General features: G+C 38.5%; 1 protein-coding gene across 4 annotated transcripts in view; it reads right to left on the bottom strand.

Annotated features, from left to right (window-relative positions):
- ETV1 (ETS variant transcription factor 1) overlaps positions 1–19,412 on the bottom strand; it is a 67,789-nt gene extending 48,377 nt beyond the window's left edge. The window contains exons 1-5 of one of the 4 annotated variants that reach the window (XM_074574773.1): positions 19,232–19,412; positions 18,556–18,689; positions 17,688–17,775; positions 15,877–15,924; positions 5,860–5,913 (exon numbers count right to left, since the gene is read on the bottom strand). In XM_074574773.1, the coding sequence (XP_074430874.1) occupies positions 5,860–5,913; positions 15,877–15,924; positions 17,688–17,775; positions 18,556–18,600 (235 nt within the window). In that variant the 5' untranslated portion in view covers positions 18,601–18,689; positions 19,232–19,412. Of the gene's footprint in view, positions 1–5,859; positions 5,914–15,353; positions 15,742–15,876; positions 15,925–17,687; positions 17,776–18,555; positions 18,711–18,846; positions 19,135–19,231 lie in introns of those variants that run through there. The other 3 variants (XM_074574774.1, XM_074574775.1, XM_074574776.1) reach the window with 3 other exon arrangements.
- Positions 19,413–24,776: the final 5,364 nt, after the last annotated feature.

A 24,776-nucleotide genomic window follows, 5' to 3' on the forward strand; every position in this document is an offset into this window, starting at 1 on the left:
AATAACTAAATGTCTCTGTATTTGACAACGTCTGACCTACGAAAGGAAGTAGTTTCAAGACAAGTGGCAAGAAACAAAACACAGCTGCAGCAGAAAGCCCTACCAGGGAGTAGCACCAAGAACAATAAGCACCACCTTGTAGGCTATTTGTCGGACTACCTGCTGCAGTGCCACACTGGCACAGCTATACTTAAAGAAAAGGTGACGCCAGCCACACAGACTCTTAAAAAAAAAGCAATTTGTAAAAAAAAAAAAAATAAAAAATAAAAAAAAAAACCTGAAAACACAGTAGCTGGTGTGTGCAACTTGCCACGCACAGAAAACCAAAACACTACCAACTGCAACTTCTAGGACATCGTGCACTAGCAAGACATGAATACCAGCTGCCTATGTAGTGAATCATCATGTTAAAAAAAAAAAAGTTGTCTTTTTTTTCAGTCCACTAAAATTTTTTCAAGAAGCCGCAAAATTAAACTATTCTGCATCATAAACAAAAACAAACCCAGTAAACAGATCTCCTTTTGACTTCAGTATGCCCATCAGGACTTACACTATTCTGGTGTTTTCTGCTTTGTTCTAATTGTGTGTGGGTTTTTTCCTCCAAAAGATGTTAAAATAAGTGAAAATTAACCTCTACCAATTGCTCAGCAGCTCTTGCTACACTAAAGCAAACAGAAAACTCTTCTAGATCTGAAATTTGCTTTTGAAATTTATATCACCAAAAGAAGAGAAAGAAAATAAAATGAACAGAACATTTCTCACCTGATAGTGCAAAAAAAACCCCAAAAACAAAAAAACAAAACAAAAAAAACCCGACATGATTTTGTATACTACAAACATGTAAATAAATACTAAAGCTTTTCCTCATTTAAACTGCATTTGGAATATCCTAAGCCATTAGTTAAAATGATAGAAGAATACAGCTACCTGAAGCCTATGTAAAGAATCTCTCTTTAGCAGGCTTTTAAAGATCGCAAGCCAGAGCATCTAAAAAGCACATCCCTGAATAATTTAAGGCTCCTGGCATCTACATTGAAAGAACTCCTTTGCTAAACCTGGAGGCAAAAAAAAAACAAAAAAAACCCAAAAAAAACCCCAGAGGTAAGAGAAAGAATAAAGGTCGTGAAAGATCAGCGACAAAATCACTACTAAAAAAGTATTTTTCCTATCTTAAAGTTTAATCAGACATGGAGGAGCACGGATTTTACAGCCAGTCCTTCCCATTTACTGTCAACAGCCGTGGTCTAACATTAACATTTACCCCTTGGCAGTGTTAAGTTAAGGCTGTGATTGTCAGGGAAACAATACAGGAACAAAATGAAAGAAAAGGAAGGAAACCGATCAAGAAGGTGAAGCACAGCACAAATCCTCATTAGCAGAAGTTCAATATCAAATAAAAAGCAAAAAGCAAGAGTTTATAATGAATTTTAAATGGGTAATCTACATTTTAAGGCAAAAGAGGAAAAAGAAAAAAAACAAACAACAAACTCTGGAAGAACAGAAGAACAGACCAACGTAAATACATATTATTAAAACAAAACAAAACACAGTTATGCTATTAAGACACCAGGCAATCTGGTTTGGTGCAGGGTAATCCCCATTTATAACCAATTGTACCAAGGTCGAATTACAAATCAGTGTACTGTTGACAATACCAAGTTTTCTCTGCCAACTACATCCTTTAAACATCAGCAAATCCTACCTACTTCCTCTTGTGTCTGTCATAGAAACCATCCAAACAATGGGAGCAAGCAATCTTCACCTCAACAGCTATTGACTTCGAGCAAACTGAACACTCTATTCATTTTTACTCCTAGATGGGAAAGTCCTTGCTGTTCTACAGTATCGGAAAGCCTCGCCACTGATTACAACCCGTTCAGGATCTGGCTCCTCCTCAGTACATGAAAATGGACTTGAAACAATAGGAAACCTTATCTGAGGAAGTTAACACAGGTCACCGTTCTCCACACGTGAATGCTGACTTTGTAAGGACAGAAAAACAGCTTAACCAAGTCTTTTGAATAAGGGAAGAATTTGGAAAAAAGTGTCACATACAGAATGCTGATTAAAAAAAAAAAAAAAAAAACAAACACAAAAACCCACACAATCAAAAAAACCCAACCCACAATCATTCACCTTTTTGGAGAAACAGATTTTCCATTTTTGCTTTACACAACTTTTGATGTAATTGCTAAAATAAGACTCATTGGGAAGTAACTTGGATATACAGCAAACAGGTCAGCTGAAGTGTGGAAGCAGATTCAGAACGGGGCAAAACCACCTCGCCTAACACAGAATGTCCAAGTAAATGCCTGTAAAAGTGATTCCTCCCTCTTTGTGTGGAATTTCTATTTCTTATGAGAATGGAAATGAACGAGTAAGAAAATTACACTATTTAATATGCGATTGTGATATTTTTCCAGTGTAATTGCAAGCCGAAAAAAATCTTTCTGAAACATTTTTCTCCCTTAGAACTCAAAAAGTTCAGTCATTGCAGAAAGTAGAAGGTTACAAGACACTAAACTGCAATTTGTTTTTCAAATTTCACCCGAACAGGCTAGTTGTTATCTACTCTTCATTCTGCTCACTCTGAGCTAAACTACAAAAAGATTCCTTGTGATAGGTATTCAAAGTTTAAAAAAAAATTAATAAAAAGGTAATACAAGATGGACAAGATGGGGATTTGGATGCTGTGACAAGAAAGAAAAGGTTTGGAAGTGCAGACATCTCTAAGATTATTATGGTAGGAAGAACCTCTTTCCAGAAGACACAATGGAGTAACAAAACAAATTCAACTTTAAACAGGTAAACTGAAGCTTAAAGCATTAAAGGGAAGCTTGACATGCTGGATCCTTAGCTAGCAGAAATATGCATAATCGCAGTAACGTCAATAATATCGCATGAAGTTATGCTAGCTGTTGATCTCACTCATAATATCTAAAGCCCACACCTAACTATAAATATATATATATATATATATATATTATGTTTGCTTTTTGAAAACTGATTGAAGTTTAATAGCAACCCATAACTGAAATATTCACGGTCCCAAGCTAGCTTTGAAGTTAAATCCCTAAGTGGATAAAGTGGACTGTATATCTAATCTAAACTAAATGTTTCCCTTAGTTACTAATACCAGTGCAGTTTTACTAGTTAAAATCATTATTACAGAAAAGAAACGCGAAACCCAGGGCACTTTAAGGGGCATTTAATCCTGCACAGCTAGGAAACAGCACATGGTCTTGGCAGTATCAGTTCCCCCCCTACCTTCCACATCCTTGCTTCAAGAGTTGACTAACTTGGTGACTTCTGGGCGAGAAAGTTTTAACCACAGCTTTCCAGCCCTGCTACTGTTACCGAAGCTCCTCACAGCTCCTTTCAATGTTACAAGTTTCAATTTAAGGCCACAAATCCACCTCTGGTTTAAAGGCCATTTCTCAAGCCATGAAGCTAGAAATAAAACGCCACTCGTTTTTGCACCTTTTTACAGACTGCAGACTGTAACTGTTTCAGTGGAGCACTTCAGGTTTCTCTACATACTCTGCACATCACACACGTGCGCCCCTACCTATATATAGCTTTATAAATTAAATTTGTGCAGCAAACCACAGTTTGGTTGCCTCTGAACTAAAGTGGCTGTGACCCCCCCTTCCCTTCACTGGTTTACATTTCTGTCCTTCACCATTTTTGGCTCAATTAAGTGTATTAAACATTGAACCTATGAAAGTTTGCCCATCTTCTCCCATGTTAAAAAAGAAAAAAAGAAGAAGAATTAAAATTTAAAAAAAAAAAAAGCATCAAGTGCTCCTGCCAGGCTACTGCCAGTAAAAGGGGAAGTACTGTACAGACTTATAGATTATATATAGTAAGTCATTATAATAGAGTTTGAAGGCAGGTTTGGATCCTAGAGAAAACAGTCACAATTGTGCTACTTCTGCAGCAGTAATTTCCCCACGGCTTTGGTTATGTTGATCTCCGCTCCTGTTTCACAGAGCCCACAGCTACATACATTATATCCAAGTGTATGTCTGAAACTCCATAACCTTTGCCAGAGTAACTCTCCAGGAAGCTCTCCTGACCTTTACTTAAGATAAAGAAACCAACTGAAATGAAGAAATAAATGTTCCTTTGATAATACTGTGTAAGCTGTGGCTAAGGAACTTTGAAATACAACAGCATTAATGAAATAGCCATATTAGGAGAATTTCTTTATCACCAAAAGCAGTGACCAACTTCAATGGAGCTTTTCATTCACAGTTCACAAATTATTTTCCAAGAATCACTGACTTGTTGTGTAACGATAATTGGGGGTTAATAGAAGCCCTAACTGAACTTTGTACTCTTACACAAAGGACGTATGCATACATGACTATATTTGGACACAGCGCCGTATGTAGGATAACGTATCTGATTTTCAACTTAAGAGAATAGTTTTGGTTTTCGTATTATAATTTAATGAAAGAAAAAGAGACTTTGAAGCCAGAGGTGGGGAAAAAAAAAAAAAAAAACAACCAAAAAAACCAAACCTGTTGCAAAGGGCAACTTTAAAAGTTTAAAAGCGGCCATGATTGTTAGTTGGCATATGTACAGGAACTTCCAGAGTAAAATAAAAATAAATTGTTGCTGTACAGGTACACTATCGTATCAGAGTCCAGGGGATGAGAAAACCTTTTTCTCTTTTTCTTTTTTTCTTTTTTCCCCAGATAATGCTGTTATGAATACTCTTAATAAATTCTTCTTAAAACAGTTTCTAAATAACTGAAAAAAAAATCCTCTAAAAGATTTATAAGAAAACTCAACAAGTCTGAATTCGGTTTTTGCGTTAAAAACTATTTTAATGCAATTCTTTCTAATCTTTCTAATTTTAATCCTAGCACTTCAGTACACAAATGCTGTATTTAACAGCTATCTGGTTTAGTGAACTGCAGTAATTCACTCTGATAGGATAAATTATTTAAGTTATTTAGCAAAACGGAAAAGCTACCATGCGCTCTGCTGCAATCAGCAGGCACTGTTCAGAAGAGACTTCTGATGATGGGGAGAAGTCTTGCCATGAAGAAGAAAGATGTTCCAAGAAGCCTGTGACTTGAGTCAGATAACATTTCTCACGCCATTTCTTTACTATGCCCTTGCAACCACCCAAAACAACAGAGCAGCAGGTACAGCGAAGGGAAGCCAGCATATAACAGAACAGTAGCACTTTAGCAGGTAAAGGCATGATTTGAGGCATACAGGCTAAAAAAAAAAAAAGTTTGGGCACATGTTAAGTAAAGTAGCAAGCAATGCAAAGCATCCAGCTTAACATAACTCCCGCTTCCTCCCTTTAATTCAAAGGGAAATTTTGTTTGAGCAACAAAATGCCACATGCTAAGACGACTTAAAAAAGCTTCAGCAAGTGGCTGTATTTGATTGATTATGTGGGGAATTTTGTTTATTTATTTGCACACAAAACGCACCGAGCAGCCCAATTTCTGCTCAGCAGAGCCGCCTCCTACGTCCCACACTATCTGATCCGCACCGGCTCAACATGCTCCTCTCCCCACTCCACGGACAGAGAAAACTCCCTCCACCTCCACAACCTGAGTTTTTCCCCTGCTTCCCTTGGGGCTGGGGGGGGTGGGGGGTGGGCATTACAGGAGAGGGCCCCCTGCTAAAGGTTGTACCTTCAGCCCCAACAACTTCTTTTGGCTGCATGCCAAAACGCCACTTGCTTTATCTATTCATCGCGCTGATGTCACCGAACGGCGAAAGGAGCTATCACATGATCGCAGATGACACAATAAATAACAAATATGAAGAGCCAAATATCAATATACAAATACGTATTTTTAAGAAAGGGATGATTCATACTATACTTACAACTTTCAGCCTGATAGTCTGGCACAAACTGCTCGTCATTGTCAGGTACCTGAGCTGAAGAAAGGAAAACAAAAACAAAAAAAACAGACAAACGAAAAACAAAAACAAGGAAAGAATTAAAAGAAGCCATTAAAGCATAAATAAAGACTCTTGTGCTTAAGTTGAAGCACAGCCAAGATTAAAACTAGGATTATTTTTTTTTTTCTCATTGTTGGGTATGAAAGTCAGGCAAGCGCAGCATTTTAATATCAGCTAAACCCTGGGGCAAAGCTGTGCGATGCAGCGCGAGCCCAGAGCAGCCCCGGCACGGAGCAATGGGGATGGGAGGACACGAAGGCTGGCACTGGTGCTGGCTCTGTCTCGCTCCCTGCACCAGGGTCTGCACCTACCCTGCCACTGGTCAAAGCCAGCAGCGCATGTTTTCAATACACCTGCACGGAAAGTCTGCATAAACCCAAATCCCAGCGTTTTAACGCTTCTGCATCTTTAACCCCAAAATACCACACCTTCAGCTTGCTTAAAAGTGATTCCAATTTTTCATGGCAGTCAGCCAACACAGTAGGGTTGGTTTGGGTTTTTTTGTTATTGTTTTAAATACTCAAAAATGACCGTTTTAACCAGACCACGAATTCCTGGTTCGATGACAACATTTCAGACATCGAAAGAAAAGATTTACTTAAAGCAAGCATCATTATTAACATCCATTCACCTTGTGTAAGATCATCTTCGCTTTTAGGAAACTTGCATCACAAACCTGAGCTATAAAATACAATCGTTTCACGGTCTGCTGATACATAATTTTGTGTCTGTGGTATCACGGTTCCTTTTCATTGTATATCTAAGACACTAGCCATCTCTCATACTGTGTTGCAAACTGATTTAAACCATTTAAGCTAGAAATACCACTGAACGTCTACTATAGGTGAATACATTCAAATGCAGTACGTGATGCTGAGAAGCGGCATCCTCAGAGAACGACCGGTTCTGGGTACCTCCCGAGAGAGATCCAGCTTCAGATCCATCCCTGAACTTTGGCACCCGCTCCTCAACATACACTAACTAGAATCCTGATGGCAAAGCTGCATAGAATTACCGGTTGGGAAAATATTTCCATTTACACATTTCTTGTCTAAACACAAGCAAATAATTCATATGATCTTAATTAAAAGTTAACATCTGCCGTGATCTGGTTACCCAACAAGATTTGAGAGGTAAATACTGGTTATATAATCATTTATCGAAACAGCAACTATCACACCATTAAATACGTTAAATAATAAAACATTAACTTTAATGCCATTCAGCACGCTTTCTAAGTTTAGGAAGCATACGCTCCCCTTCCTATACGTGCAATTGCTACTAGTTTTAACAGAATTTGTCTGAATTAAAAACACGTATTTAATTATAATTACTCACAATTACTGGGAATGTGCACTACAGGACTCTTCATGGACCAGATCTCCACTCCTCACTCAGGAACTATTTCTAATGACTTAACTGAGAGTTTTTTTCCCCAAGTTCAGAATCAGGCTCATTATATCGAAAAATTATTTGTTCTCAGGTTTAAAATAAATGTTTAAAGTCCTACTGACTTAATTGCAGCAAACACCCCTTAAGAACAAATGACCTTGGGAAATCTGCAAACACAGATTTGAAAAGAAGTGTGAGTAAGATAAATACACGAAGTGTAATTAGCATTACTCTGAGAAAAAGCATAGCTATTGTTGCTTTGTTGTTCGGGTTTTTTTTAATAACCTATTCTTTTAGAAGAAACCAGTACCTCTGAGGACATGTTAGCTCCTCAAAGTTTGAAGCTGTATAAAACACGTATTTTACCAAACCAAATATTCCCAGTATTTTTGATGTATTATGCTTCTCTCTCCTCCAGAGAAACCACAGGACTTTTACCAGAAATGAACTCAGGGACAATATGAGCCCAAATACTAACACTCTGCAATTTCTGACATTTCATGCAATTCACTGCATGTGAATGTTAGGCATTTTCCTTACAAAAATGCCAAATATTTGACTGTCACAGAAAAATCCAATTACAAAATGAAGGTATCCTACTTCAAAATCAATCCCTGAGGATTTCTTACATTTCCAATTGTTTTTGAATGGCTTGTGAGTACATTCAGGGCTAAAGTAATTGTATCAAGTAATTTCTTGCTTACAGAAGACACATCCCACACATTTTTCTTAAGTCAGCTATCATTTTCAAATGCAACAAGGAGACTAGTATGACTTTAATTTTTTATAAGCAAACGTGTATTTTACGTATATATATTTATATATGTATGTGTTAATTTGTGAATCCACGACATCCGAAAAAGACTAAAAGAAAACAAAAACCCTCCTGTTGAAATCGGGAGGCTACATTTAACGATTGCAGAACTGGGACAGCAATCTTATATAACTTCCCAGAGCATACTCCATGCACCGGACTGCTTTACCGATGCTTTATTCTGCTTTTATCAGTTTAACATGTCTTACTCCAGGATAAATCTGTTGTAGAGATATATGTACGTATCGGTAAATGAGGTCTTTTATTTTTTCCAGCCAAAGAGTAAGAAAAAGTAAAATACATCTGGTTGAACTGTCATGGGAAATCAGTATATTACTTTAGAGATAACCGTCATTACCCCTGATTTGGTCTGGAGTAAGCAAGAAAAATACACTTCACTTCATTCATGGATCCCCAAAATTTATGAAGGCATATTTAATAGAGATCAAGGCGCATCACTTTAACAGTACTCTAGAAATAGGTAGACACCACGCTGTCAAAATGTATTTTAAATACAATGTTGACATAGCCTTAAAAGCCTCTGTAGGAAAAGGGAGTACAGCAAGTTAAGAAGTGTTTAGAACTCTGCCAAACAGAAACAAAACAAATAACAACATCTAAAATCTTCAACCCAGGAACATACATTTCCTACTGGAATCTAATTTTAGTAGCATCAGTACGTTAGAAAGGAGCCCACAAGCCTGTACGAGGAAATTAAAAGGACCCGCTAACTGTTGAAAATGAGAATTTAAAGTACTCCTTTGTTTAATCTGGTATTATTTTTAAATTAGCAGAACTGAAACTCACACATGATCATACTGCAGAAATGCAAGCAACCATCAGCAGCCCAATACACGGACTTCTTCCACCAGCATCTTGCTGTGAGGGGGCAAGTTGTTGGGATACATCATCCCATTACTCAAAGGGAAGAAGAGGGCTTTTGTACCTTGAGTTTGGATAATTACAGGCAGACTTTGTAGCAAATTAAACAGACAGGTAAAGACACTTCAACCTGAATGTCCAAAGGAAAATGTGACTTGTGGTGCTGCAACTGTCTGCACATTTATACACATACGCCATTCATTTCCCCTTTTCTTTTATTCACAAATACTGCAATTCAGCTAGGCTGCCATAAAATCTTCATTGGTCTTCTGTTAACATACTCAACACAAGACACAATGCATAAATCACCAAAACTTTTTTTTTTTTTTTTACTTTGCCATTCAGAGGAAAATTGAAAAAGATATCTGAAATGATCATCTAACTGAATGAGAGTATTTCCCTGAGCTACTTAATTATGGGGGTTTGAGAAGGCAAGTGTATTCCAAAAGACTAATAAAAGGTTTTGAAGGATATTAAGCACGTGGCTTTTACTGCTAATAGCAGAAGCAGCCACATTAGTTCATTCCACATTCAGAGCCATCAAGTCTCAGACTCCTGAAGCAGACAACATCTGCAGCATAAGCTATCCAGCTCGGTCTAGATTATTACCAAAAGTTTTCTTTTTCTTCTGATTATAGCTACAATGTCTCAAGAGGATTTGGGAAGTGTACAGAAATGTTAATGATGATCTTGAGAATGTTATCAGTTTAGATTTTACGGTTTCACTACCTACCGAGTTAAAAATCAGTTTGCCAAAAGCAAACATTCACAGCACAAAAATACTTAATACTTGTTTGGAGTTTTTACAGCTTTAAAATCCTTTGAAAAGCTGAACTGACAGTTCATTTTGCAAAGGGAAAGCAATTTGGGGGGGGGGGGGGAAGGTTTAAAACTAGGGCCTGTTAGCTTGCTTTCATTGCCAGTAAACAAAAATAAAAAGTCCCCATTAACAAGCATCCAGGACAAAAGGAGTTAATATTTAATTAAAACCAGCTCTATCCACTGTAACAATGACCTGGAGCCAAACAAGGCAGAAGATGTATGAGTCATTCTTTCTGCCAGTGAATGAGACAGCTGATCTCCGAAGCAATTCCTCAAGACAAGCAGTCAGAACTGGAGTTCTGCCTCCATTCACAAAAACACAGTCCAGCATGAACCATGTGGCCCCAACCACAAGCTTTTCATGTCACACCCTTCCAGAAAGCTACAGCAAAGTAAACTTGAACTTTAGGCATAAACACACTGATTTCACTGCTTTGTCTCAAGATGCAGCGCAGACCTGCTGAGGAACGTATTTAATAAATGAAAAGTTAAGCGAGCTATAAAGGGCTTAAATTTAACTCTTCCTTCTCCCAGTTACAAACTGCTTCCAAAAGCTCAGCTGCGCTCCAGGGAAAGGTGCTCCTGTTAAAAAAAAAAAAAAAAAAAAAAAGAAACTTTCCAGAAAAACAAGAAGCTGCAAACCTCCTCGCTTCACTTCAAACTTTATTTCGGGTAGCGGAACACTTCCTGCGGTGCCGCGTTCTCTGACCTCAAGCTTCACTTTTAGAGCTAAGAGCAATTCCTTTTAAAGTATCAATGATTTATTCAAAGTGGCAAAAGAAATTGGAATTGACAGGGAATTATATATGAGCAGCAGCATTTTGGCTTCAGCTAAAATAAGACTTCAGGCCTCAACAGTAATAAGTCTATTGAGTTTTCTTTGATTTATTGTCACTTCTGAATATCTGAAAGATTGTATAAATTTTAAGTATTCCTGAAAGATCGGGGCGGGGGGGCATTTTGGTTGTTGGTTGGTTTTTGTTTGGTTTGTTGCTTGTTTTTTTTTTTTTCCACAGGAACAACTGTTTCTAACAAAGGAGCATTCAGAAGGCAAAACAGTGACAAATTTCAAGATGGTAAAAAATATTATTTCCCATAAGCACTGGATTTGCTGTCAAAACAACCCCAAACCCTTTTTACATAAAGTGAGATGCTCTGACTAATAAACTTAAATGGAGTTCAAAACTAGCTCCAGATCTCAAAATTCTTCCTTATGTGAATAATCCCTAGGAATATGAAGATGGGTTTGTAGAATCTGCTCTTCATTTGCTGCTATGCTAAAAATGAGAAAAGAGTTAGCTTAAAAGGAACACTCACATTTAACATTTCACTACACCCTTCATAGTTCACAAACCCCACTACACCTTTGAAAATTATTATTTTGAGTAAAAGGCACCTACTTCTCCAGCAAACAAGAAAAAACTTTAAAAAGTTTATTACTACACAGACTTTCAGACTGGTAGATTTCTGGTGGTTTTATTTCTTTTAGCTTTCTTTTTAAAAGAGCACCCCTTTCCTCCCCCCATTTTTTCTAATCTACCTTGTCTCTTTTTTATGCACAGATATTTAAGATCAAGAGTTATGAGTATTTGAAAGCCAAATCTGTCAGATCACTAGAATAAAATAAAAAAAAAATTTAAAAAAAAGGCTGCTATTCTCTGGATTACAAATTCCAAAATGAAAATCCTTTCACTGCTTTTGAGAGTGTCTGTCCCTCTCGGACAGATTTCATCCATGGATGTATTAAATTATTATTTCTTGCCTATTTTTGCTCCTATAAAAATGCGGATAGTTCTTGAATACGGCTACATAGCATTTGCCTTACAGTGGGTAAATTTTACAAGTTTTTAGCAGAAGAAAGTATTCAGCCAGAGTAAGCTGCTACACATCTTCACTGATTTACATGAAGTCACTTTTACTAGACTAATATTTGAAGATCTACTACTTTCATTAAAAACAATCCTTTGAGAACTAGGAACTACTCGTTTTCATACCTCCTCATTTAAGAAATAAACTAGAAGTCAACAGTAGCTTAGACATCATCGCGATGCTGGTGCATCCTTCATGATAGCAGAACAGAGGGCAGAAACTTATTTCCTAAAGTTCATTCCAAATTTGGGTATTATTTGAGAGAAACAACTTACTTTCAGATACCAAGAACTGGCTTTTAAATACTGGTAGCTTGTAGTACCCATCCACTCAATTTCGCTAAGCTGCAGTAGAGGCATCAACCCGTTACCTTTAGCTATTATTTCAAACCACTTACTGTTCACTTAATCTTTTTGTATTTTTTCAAGTGACCCAAAGAACATTGTATTTTATTTTTCAGTTTATTACCATCTGAGAAGCATATTATCTGTTGCTCTAAGAAGCAGATCTAGTGCATAAAATCATTATTTATCTTTGCTTTGAATGTCTTTTACGTATCTTTAACAAGCTCTAGGAGAAACTAGTACCCGAAAGAGTAATTTTAAAGAAAAATCTGGGTTTTTGTTAATCTACTGTTCCCTCAAAACCAAATGCTTTCACAATGGAAAGAAGACTTTCACTCACTAAGAATTTGCTTTCTCTTCTTTTTATTCCAGAGTAAGAAGTAACAGCTACCATGATGAGATAACATTAGATTAATATTTGACCCATTTTTTTCAAGTCACTGAACAATTGCTATCTGCCAAAACCAATCTGATTCCAGATGTACAGAATCAATAAAGTCATTTTATAATATTATCATGACAAAATGTTGCCATCGAGTTATTTAAATATAAAACAAAAGATAATATCTGAATAATATTTGCCTTGGTTTGCAATAGGCAATTTTAACTATTTCCTTTCATGTTTGAAGGTTGAAACAAGTATTAAAGGCTTCCCACTTTCAATTTCTGGCATCAGGAAACAGTTACAATCTATCTTCTGTCCTGCATAACAATTGACATGAGGGAACCTTATTCAGAGTAAGTTTTACATCAAAAGAATTTAGATTCTTTCCTACACATTTAATACTACAGAGTAAGAAGCAAAACTTATTTCCATAAAAATCTAGCATGCAGCTAGTGGAATACATTTGTAAGTTTTCTGTAAGCAGTATTCAGCTTGTTAATTATGGAGTAATAAAATATTAAAAAGGTTACTGAACTGGTTACATTTTGGATTAATTCTTTCCTACATGCGAACCCCCCACCATTTCCTATCAGAAAAGAATACATTTCTTTTGTGTTTACTTGTTTACCACCAACTTGTCACAGGTGACACTAACTGTAAAAATCTCCAGGCTAAAATACGTGATGTAGCTGCAGGAAAAACAAACCCAAAAAAAATCCACAAGCATGTTTTGAGTGTCTCAAAATGCAACTCACTTTCTTCTCCTAACTAATAAGTAGATTTTTGACCTGGTTACTCCCCAGTGGGGATCTGAACTCGTGGGAGAAACCTGGTCAGCTGCCACTGCTTTTCTTAAAAAGGGTCAAGATGTTTTAAAATTTCATGGTCATTTCCCTGGCTCCAGAGCATTATGAAAAGAAATATGTAAACATTACTGATGCTGCCAAATTGGCAGACTTCTAGCCTATGAAGGTCCAGAAGAACATAAATGGACACATCTAGCAATGGGTAAACAAGTCTGATTTCAAAATCTGTTTCCTGGCTAAGCTCAATCTTGTAGACATTTGAGCAGAGCTACAATATCCTCAAACACTAGTATATTATACAGACTACCAAAAGTTGTTTTGAGTGGGGTTTTTTTTAATAAAAATTTGGGATCAAGTTTATAGCTCAATATTTGAGTTTCTCATCTTGACTTTTTATTTCAGTTTTAGTTTAGCCTTTAGTAAAGCTGTGCAAAGTTTGTGTTTTATGGAACAGCTAAAACCATGGCATGGCCTGAAACACGCAGTTTTCTTAAAATATTTCTAGAACACTGAAAAATCTGTAATATTTATTTGTAATGTGCCATGGAAAAATATGATTATAACATTCTTTAGCTTTATTTTCCTCTACTATGTGAAAAGGCAACTTTTTTTTTTTTTCATTTTTAAATACTTACACCAGACGATGCTATCTGCTTTTACAAAGGTTCCTCAACCTAGCTGACACAGGACTAGACACCTTTTCCCTCTCAAAACCTATCTAAATTTATTAAGTGAAACAGACTCGGATAAAGAGAAAAAAAGGCTTTCAAACAACTCATTCCAGTCTAAAATAAGCAGTGCCTCCAGAATAAAAATTGCCATTACAGTAATTTATGCACCTACAGAAATGATTAAATCAGTTTTACATTCCATATTATTTTTCAAACTTACATTATTATCTGCACATGCATTATGAATCTGCCTCTATTTTTCTGACTTACGACGAAAGGAATTTAATCATTTTCAGAAACAAAAACAACTATGCCTGTGAAAAATCAAACTGAAAGTTCTCCTCTCCATCAAAAAACAGTATCTTTTGAGTGGTATTTTAACATACTTCTAGCTTGTTGGAATGAATGAGACGATACAAAATAAAGAGATCCTAAGGCAAATTACCACAGGGAGACAGTTACAGTTGTATCTGATCATTATACTACAAAAAAATTATCTTAGTACAGGACATCCTGTTTTCAATTATTAGGAAAGAACCATATTAATTCATCAAAATACATCCTTTGATGCATTAAAGAGGACTTTTTTGATTATATACAGAATAATCACACGCTAAAAATAATGCTAGGAGAATAAAAATGTCAGCAAAATAAACAACACCCCACAACCTACCTACAGGTTAAGAACTTGACTAACTATATATAAAGCTGTTAAAACAAAATCAGTATGTAGGCAGGTAGTCATCAGCAATATTTCCCTCTCTCTATGAAAACCAGCAGCAAGCAGTCCACCCCAACATTTATCCTTTCCCAAAAAAAGCGTAACATCTATTCTATAAACAACTGTGCATAGTCCAGTACACGATAAAAATTAAACATATGTGAATACTCACATTCATTTAAATCAGGATAAATTTGGAGAGATTATGTTAACTTCCATCAAAATCATGTTTATTTCAGATGCAGAAGTTTACTTCAATATTTCAACCAGAAATATTAAGAACAGACAATGCATAAAAATCTTTATTCTTGAAATAATAAATAGCAAAGAAAAAAAAATCTGAAAATATTGCTGAAGAGAACAAATACACTTCAACAAGCAGAAAGCTATCTTGCATTTTGTTAAAGTTCTCTTAATGCAGCAGCTCATTTTTTATTATTGTTAAATGAATCTCTCAACAGCTACTCTAAATTCAGATTTCTACATTATTGTTCTTAAACGTTTTCTCTTCAGTAGAATGTGCTCTGCAAGATTATTTGAAATACTTAAAAGCACAAGCAGGTGTAAAACAGACCGATGCCAGTTTTCTAATCACCCAGTACACAATCTCACAACTACAATACGCAGACAAAAATAACATGCAAAATATTTAAAGGTTTCAGAAAAAAAAAAAAAAAAGAAATAGTACTTTTTAAGTATTCCATACACACCTAATGTTCTGTGTTGTGAACAAGGTGGAAAGAAGACACTTGCACTTAAATCTTGAAGCATCCCGTCCCGATGAACCCAGAGAAACTAATTTCTGCCATCAGAAAAGTACTCCACCAGAACACCAAATAATTATATGTGCTGCTCTAAAGGAAACAGCAAGCCCAGTTCTGGCTGTATGTAGTCTCTCGAGGTACAATAATATAAACCTGATCAATTGCAATTAAAATCTGAACACAGGCTTAGAACTTGAAGTCTTGGTGCATTAGTTCTTGCCAAAAGCAGATGTGATTGTGAGCTGGAAGCAATTTCTCCTGGTAATTTGTGATGACACTGGGTAGAGCAGCCCCAGAGTCCCCAAAGACAAACTCATCAGAGGCTCTAATGTATGCATGACACATGAGGTGGCTCTTTTAGAGCTCAATTAATTGGGCTGAACATTAAGACAGCAAGTTCAGGACTTTTTTTTTTTCTTCCCCCTCCAGAGTTGTTTTTCCTCTTTTTACAAGCAGTTTTTTCCCTTACCTTCTGCAAGCCACGTCTCCTGTAATTGGCTCAGATCTTGAAAGAGTTCTGAAAAAGATGAAGACAGGGATAAAAGACTCACACCTTTAATCTCTTCGTAAGATTAAAATATATTTGAAAATATATTTTTCCTGAAGAACAATGTACATGAATTCTATTTTGGCAGGCAAACGAACAGACAAAGTAGGTATTTTTGGGTTGCAGTTAATGATTTTTTCTACACCTATTAATAAAAAAAGAGGTAATTACTGTATTATTTTATCAACTCTTGAAGTAATAACCAGAATCTTAACCAAGCTCTGTAGTATAAAAGGCTCATTCAGCAATGCATAGAAAAGTTAAAAATTATAATCTTTCTTACAGGTGAACTATTTCTCCTTACACAATTTGGGCCTCCTGCAATATCTGCCCCAGATAAAGCTCTCTTGGACTTCAGCAGGAGTTCTGCCCGAACAACGACTGAGTATTTTTATTAGTAGGGTCGTAACTATCATATAAAAAATTCGAAGCAAAGACCTGAGATGCTGCAATAGCTAACAGAAATGGGAAATCTTTTGTACTTCCCCTTATGCTTTACTTTGTATGATAGGAGAATCACCACTATTTCCTCTATGCTGCACTCACTGTACTTCTTTAAAGTGAAACGACTTTCTCCATGGACTAAGTTTTGCAGCAGCTTATCTTTCTTTCCAATTCACTGAAATCTTATAATGGTTGTAAACCAGAGCAGCATTCGGCTTACTTGCAAAGCTCAGAAACTCAGTTATGAAAATTCTGTTTACTAAGTCAGACATTTGAACTGACAAATGGTTTATTTTTAATTTACTGTATTTTGAGAGAGACTTCCTCTTTTATGAATGCTGACAGACAACTATTTACATACACTCAAATGACAGAGGCTATTCATTTATCCTGTGGACTGATACCTCATGTTCATGTTGGGAAATCATTTAACTGAGAATCAGAAAATTGATTTCTTTTCAATCTACCCTAGAATAAACTTTTCCAAACAACTAGGGGTTTTGAAAAGTGTATCAGTGTGTCCTCACCCTGGTAAGATTTATATAGGGGTAAGTTGTAAACCCCTATATACCTTCCTATATGCCTTATGTACTTACAGGGGTGTAGGCGTAGCATCTATACTGACCTTGTAACCTAAAGAAGTGTTAACAGCTATCGCCAGACTACAGTTCTGAAGCTGCAATCACGTGAGTAGCTACTGATGGGACTAAGTTACAAATCCTTGGCCCTCCAAAACTTTGTCCACTCTAGAGTTCCTTAACCGAATTTCCCGGGATTTTTAACCCTACCAGTGTCACACAGCAATAGAAATGGGCTACCAGACACCAGGAGCCTGACTACTAGCTCTACAGTAAAGCTAGAGTGAAAACCAACAGTCTGCACACTGGCATTCTTGCTCCTGCAACCCCCAGTGAAGACACACCAGTGAAAAGGATGTTAAGAGATGGGAGGAATGAGGAAAGCCCTCAATCTCAAGAAGCTTGAAGGTGAAAAAGCCGTGACTTGTGTCAGATGCTGCAAAGGCTTGGCCTCAGTGCATGACATCCGTGTGCCACACCTGCAGCAGCACCTAAAACGCAACAGGGGAAGTCAAGGAAAGAATATCAACTTTATGAGTTTATTGCCTTTGCCGGTTTGTTCTGCAGTAGTAAATGCAATTTTCTTGTCTTGTTTATTCAGATTGATCAAGATATATTTATCTCCAAAATAAATAAATAAAGAGCTCTCAAAAAGCTTCTCTGCATTAGTAAGTGGGTGGGGGGAGTTGGGGGGGGAGAACAAGCCCTCACCTTCTGAATCATGAGCCAGGTCTCTGTTAATGAATTTTCTTTTCCTGACATTTGTCGGTCTCTCATTACAGTTTCTCCCACGCGGATTCTATAAACAGGAAAGATCAGTTACTTTAGAAATCTGAGGGGTTTGGATTTTTTTTTTTTCCATTTCATCAAGAATACTCAAAGCTGGCATGAATTCTTCATTTTCAAATAGGGAAATGATCGTTTTGCAGCCTCCAATTTCTAGCAAAAGATAGTGCTGAGCACCTACCTAACATCCTCCAAAAGATTCCTGTGACTAAATGCAACACATTTCTATCTATCTATGTAGACATCTATTTGTACAGATACATATATAATGTGTTCAAGCTGCAACACAATACCAACCATGTATTTTTAGCATCTAAAGTACATAAACCTACACAATAACACATAAATCCCCTCTGCATGAGCTACAGAGGAGAACCCAGATATGAGATTATAATAGACTTCTTTGTTTCCCTGCGTTGCTTATAATATTGTTTGCAAAGTCCTGAAAGAAGAAAAAAAGGGAAAAAAAAATATGTTAACGTTTGCCTCAACTTCATTCTTCTGAGCATTGCAGGCAAATGGAGCCAGAAACTTTGAATGCAGCTGCTGCTGCTCTTGACTCTCTCATCCGCTAATCATGTGCATGATTTTTTAATCATCCCAAAACTGTCTTTAAAAGAACGCGATGCTTTATTGAAATAACTAAGAAGACAGGCTCATCTTGCAGGCAAGGCTCCCAGATGAAGAGTCGCCCCTACAGCGGCAACAAAGCAGATACTCTGTCTGCAAAACTCCCCCACAGAAATAAGTCGGAGTCAAGTTTATAAACACCAACTTTGAACCGATCACTCACATTGGTGACCATGTAAGGCACTTGCTGGTCATAAAATCCATCCATTCTGCAGCTCTTCCGCAAGTCTTAGCTCAGTGTTTTATTTACTGGGCATTTGATCTGGAGATTTCCTCGGGATCTGGACTCCAATCAGCCTAGAGGGGAATACAAGATGGCTTTTAGATTTAAAAAAAAAAAAAAAAAAAAAAAAAAAAGAGAGAAAAAACATGAATGAACTGCTTGAATTTGCATAGCTAATTAACCTCAAAGAGTCCCATTCATAAAAAACAACCCTCCCTTCTCTGCCTTCACCTGGGTTACACGCTTCTGCCAGGAAAACACGGAGCGAAAGCACTTCGGAGGCGGCAGCAGAAAGCCGGGCGAGGGGCCGGCTTTTATTTACGCTCCCCGCCGTACCCCCAGGGCGATCCGCGCAAGTGGCAGCGGCCCCGACCCTCCGCAAACGTGTGCTCAACTCGTAATGGCGAACGGCGGGGCTCGCCGCGCACCTCACGGCGGCGGCCACAGCCACGCACACACACACACACCCCCCACACACACACCACGCACACCCACACACACACCGAGCCGCCTTCTTCCCCGTCCCCCCCCGGGTCCCCCCCCCCCGGCTCGCTGCTGCAGCCCACCACCGGGCAATCCCGCGGGGCGGCGGACAAAGTTGCGGGAAAGGACCCACCTGAAGGCCACGCGCGGCGGTCGGCTGCACAACAACAACAACAAAAAAAAAAAAATTCCCTCCAAATTTAATAAAAACATTAATTATTCCCCGGCACTTCCCCCTTGGAAGCGGCGAGCGCCACTGACAGAGCTCAATCCCGTGGTTTTTCCTCTCCTCCTCCTCCAGGGGCCCCCGAGCCGCGCCGGCGGATCCCCGCCGCCCATTGGCTCCCACCGCCCCCCGCCGGATCGCCGGATCGCCGCCCGCCCGCCCCGCACCCGGCCCCGGGCCCGCCGCCCCCCGGCCACGGCCCCGCCGCCAGGGCGGGGGGCGAGTCTCCGCTCTCCCCTCCGATCCTCTGCCGGGGTGGGGGGGGTGGGGGGTTGGGGTGGGTGGGTGGGGGAGGTGTGGGGGTGTATCGGAAATCGCAACTCGGATGCTTGGCGGTGCCGCCACACCGGATCCCGGGATCCTGCTGCGGGCACATCGTGTCCCGTACACCCCCACCCCCCCGCCCCCGGGTGGCAAGGCAACCCCTCCCCGTCACGTAATTTAATTTTTAAAATAAATAAATAAATACGTAAATAAATAAATAAATAAATAAATCAAAAGTTTAGCCCTCCTGACTCCGAAAAGTGAAGAAAACGCCCCCCACCCCATACGCTCCCACCCCCCTCCCCGCAGACGCCCCCACACTCTGCCGGCAGAACAGTCCCCTAAAACTTCGCGGGAGCCCAGAGGCGAGCGGGGCGAGGGGCTCACCCCGCGCCGGCGGAGGCTGTGCACCGCTCCCGCAAGATCGCCTTAGCATCCCAGGGTTCTCGGTTAGTTGTTAGGGGTTTTTTTCTGTTTTGTTTTTTTTTTTCTTTTTTCTTTTTTTTTTTTTAGCTGAATCATAGAAAGCAATTGTTATTTCTACTAGGATGACATAATTTCTAGGTTTTGTGGACAGATTTTGGCAGCATCCAGGCACCGGATCTAGGGTGTTTTGTTGTGGTTTTTTTTTTTTTGGTGCAGCGGTGCCAGGACATATTAAAGCTCAGGATTTCTGAGGACTTCTCAAAGAAAGTGAGCTTTCTTTTCTCCGTGTAGAGTGGCTGCTGGAGGGTCATGTCCAAAAACTCTTGCTTTTTCTTGAACTGCCAAAATGCACGAAAGCAGATTGTGTGGTTTCATAGAGCAGCTATATTTGACCCCTCTTTGAGCACTGAAATCCAGGTATGGCAAGAACCAGGTAGTAAATTTAGGTATTCATGACAGTCTTTTGCTGCGAGATAGCAGATATTCAGATTTTTATGCTCTGATGTAGTTCAGCAATTAGCAGGCAGGGCCCCAAGCTAGAAAGACCAACTTTGCCCTCAGCCCTTTCTGAGGGCTTTCTTTATAGCCGAGGGCGTAAAAGCAACTAAAGAAACCTGCTTTTGCATAAATTGCCTGCAGTGGTGGCATTAACAACATTCAGGTTACTTCTTCTACACTACTTTGTTTTGAAGATTACAGTTGTTTCGCTACACTCTATTCTGGAGCATATTACTTTCTTCCACAACCTTTCTTTTTTTTTTCCCTTTCTCCTCCTGTTCATACTCACTTGCCATCTGTTCTGTCCAGCCAAGGAAGAGGGAAGCACCACGCTCCCACCTCTTCTGTCCTTCCCATAGGCCCTTGTCATGGAAAATGTCCACTACCAGCAGCTTGTTTTCTGTGCTCTTCCTGCTTTTGTTTCCACACACGCACCTCAGCACACCTGGAATTACAAGAAAGTACTTAATAATATTATAAATGATGTATAAACCTATAATCAATTTATTGTGTTCTTGGCCAAGTCTCCAAGTTGCTGCTCCTCTAAGCCAATTCTGTGATATAATTGGGGAATAAAACTCTACCAAATACTCCAGATATAAATGAAAATTCCTGGATAATGATTCCATCGTTTCGTATTTATACCCATACCCAGACTAGAGCAGCTGCCGGGCCAGGAGTGATGGACGTGTGTGAAGGCTGTGGCTACACATCTGTCCCCAGCAAGCACATAGTCACTTTAACCTATAGACCACACAGCTGATGCAGCTACACCATCTCCGGTTGTCCATCCCACCCTGCTGAGTGAATGGCTGAGCCACCCACCCATCAACCAGCCCCGGAAGCACTAGGCTTTACCACGTACTCTTCTAAACCAAAATCGGTGATGGATTGTCTTATCTCTAAACAGCGCACTAAAAATTGTTGGTGTGTCAGTCGGACAAGCTAATGACACCAACCCCAGCTGAAGTTTCCAAGGGACCTCAGGCCCATCAGGTATTAGGTACCGCCTGTGGCATTTGCACCGCTGGATCCCGCCTTGCGCTTCCCTACACCAGGGCTGGCACCTCACAGGCTGCCGGCACCGCACCGTGGCCACCTTCTAGCGCGCACACCCCCATGGCCACAGGTTTGGCACCCCAGTTTACAGAGCCGGAGGTGGTTGGCACTCTGCAACAGCCGAGCTCTCTGTGCTCCCGCTTGGGCTGTAACTCCAAGAGAGGCCGTGCATTAAAGGTGTCCTGGCAGGAGACGCGCTGTATCGCTTGCTGTTACTCCTCACCCCATCCGCCTCTTCCTTCCCTCCTCCCCGAGCTGGTCCTTTCACACCCGCTGGGGAGGAAAGGAAGAGTAAAGCTATTTTGAAGCCCTCTTTATCCTCCTCCCTGTTCATCCACTGTGCTGAGTGGTACTCACGGAAACTTCATTAACTATTAAGAAGTAGATGCTTACAGGAAAAAGAAAAAACAAAACAACCTACATAACTACTGGCAGAAACGCAGCCTTGTGCCATCACCCGTCATACCTGTCTTACATGTAAACTGATGCGGCCATGGTAATTATTTTGTAGTTTTTCATGTTTATCCAACATTCGTGCAACTTTGTTTTGGTTTTGGACTTTTTTTTTTTAAATGAAGTTTTTAACTACTATTTTCAGAAAAGAGTATTCTTAAATATTTTTTTAAAAAAGTAAACATTTTAGAAAAGTAAAAAGTAACATAAAAATCACTTTTTTTAAAAATTGAAAAGCCTAAACAGTTTTTACCAAATTGAAAATATTTTTTTAAAATGTGCTGAATTTATTTTACTAGAAAAAAAAATGCATTAAAAATTCAGCTTTTCTAGTGGTACTGATTTAGAAGCAAGATATTTGTTTTCTTTTAGAAACATATATTCAGTTACAGTATAAAGCTTCACTATATATTGAAAATTAGATATTATTTCCATTTTATAATGGCAATATATACTTCACACACTTATCTGAAAGAGGACAATGAGATACATATTTCTTACTCAATTTGACACACTATGGAGCTACAAATAATTGCTGTAACATAAAAAATAGAAGTAAATCCAGACAGACTGAGCAAAACCAAGATTTGATAAACTGGTTTCTCCTGGAGAATGTGAGAAGAATTTAACCACATTTTCAAATAAAGAAATAAACCATCATAATCCAGTATGATAAAATCTCAATTCAATATGGAAAAAAAAATAATGAACTGACTTGATAACAAGACAGAGAATTACACTCAAAAATGCTTTATGCTGAAAAAATAAACCTTTTGGACATCTTCATAAAATTACACTTACACCAAAGAAAATCCTGCAGAAAAAGGATAGTCACAATTGAAATGCAATAGCCAAGTATATGTCAAACCAATATTAAGTTAAAAAAATCCCACTTGTTTTTCTGAAATTGTTTAGTCTAACAATTCCTTCCAGGCATTTGCCCAGTAAATGTGATGTACTTATGGGCCTGATATACAAGAAAAGGGATGCTGTCAATGCTGTCAATCCAAACAACTGTTAAGCAGCAACTTTTAAAACATAGTCTACAGCAGACTCAATAAAATAACAACTAAGCGTGGGACTGACTGCAGCAAAACTATGAAAACCTAATGAGATTTCTGTCTGGTAAATTAACCCTTGACCACGTTTTAACCTCCTGATGCTGACTCTTTCAGCAGGTTAACAGTGCTTATTTTGTTGTGATGCTACTGGCATACAACAAAGTAGTATGTAATAGCAAAATTAAAAAGAAAAAAAAAAGATAAACTAATAGGGCAGATACTTGCCCAACAGCATGGCTTTTTTGTAAAGCCTTTGCTTCAAATGCAGCATTCAGGACCAAACAAATTAGAAAAAAGGAAAGTGCCAGTAGGAAGAAAACATATGATGATTATATCCATATGCTAAACTATCAGATGAGAAAATTCAAAGTACATGCAAACAAGTATCTTCAAAGAAAGAAAGAAAGAAAACAAAGAAGTAATCCCAGTTTGACAGTTTTTAGCATATGAATTAATAACACATTGCATACATCACTGTAATTTAGAACTAGCATTGCACAAACCTAGAGGCCTCTGTAAGTAACTACATTTAAATGCCCATTTACCTCATAATGCAGTGCAAGGCAATTTTCAGCAAACATTTATGTACTAGAAAATCATGCTTGCCAGGAAAACTAAAATTAAGATATTCCACAAACAGTGCAAGAAACCAAAAGCCCAAACAAATCTTTTATTGCAGAAAGATGAAAAGTAAATTTAGTTTAATAATATTTTCAGCCTTCGTCAATAACTAAGACTTCAAACTTAGGGCTGACTATAAAAGCTTTAGCAAGGAGAAGGCCTGGCAGCTCTCAGACCACTGGCCTGTTTGTTGGAGCAAAGTAACCTCAGTATTTTTCTGGCTCTGCTAGCAGTCTGCTGGGCAACCCCTGTTATCTCACGGGGGGTGTTGTTCCTATGCAGTGCGACAAAGATACTTTCTTCACTTGAGAAGTACTGTTGAAAATTATAGAAAGTCTATTGCTATTGATTGCGGAGATCCTGGCTGCACCTAGCTCCTTGGATTGTCCTAATCTAGCTCCCTCGGAATTGGTGAAGGGCAAAAATTGTGCTACAGGTACATAGTAACTTCAATAACAGTTGCTAGAAAACAGGAGTGGATCATGTAAACCTGTGAATTGATGCTCAGGAAAGAACACTGAGCTCTGCGTGCCATCTCAACCAAAGCAGTACGCAGTCCTTTATCACAAACTACCAGAGAACAAGTTAAATGGCAGCTTGATTGATTCATATAAATCATCACGATCCCATCTCAACAATGCTCATTTCCTGATCAATTGAGCAAATCAAAATAAAATTAAAAATAAATAAATAAGAAAAAAGAGGTACTAGCCCAGGACCTAATATAGCAATATATGAGTCACTGGAAGAACAAACCAAGTAAAAACATTTAAATGTAAAGTGTAATAAGTTCCTGCAGGGTCAGCAAAGTTCCCAGCTTGCTCTCCTTGCAATTACACTCGTGAAATGGCCAGCCATGATTAAGTGGTAATGAAGTAGCCTAGAAGTCATTTGGATATCAGGCCAGTCAAAGAATTTGTGCACAACCCCTAATCTCACAGATGGCTTTAATTTGCATGTCCTCCCTTATGAATACCAAGAGAGAATCATGCAAACACTTCAGAATCCTTCACATACTTTATGTGAGTTTTCTGCCCCACTGTAGTTCATAAGGGTTGTAGAAAACCTCA

Source organism: Larus michahellis, chromosome 2, assembly GCF_964199755.1.
Source record: "Larus michahellis chromosome 2, bLarMic1.1, whole genome shotgun sequence".
Taxonomy (NCBI): domain Eukaryota; kingdom Metazoa; phylum Chordata; class Aves; order Charadriiformes; family Laridae; genus Larus; species Larus michahellis.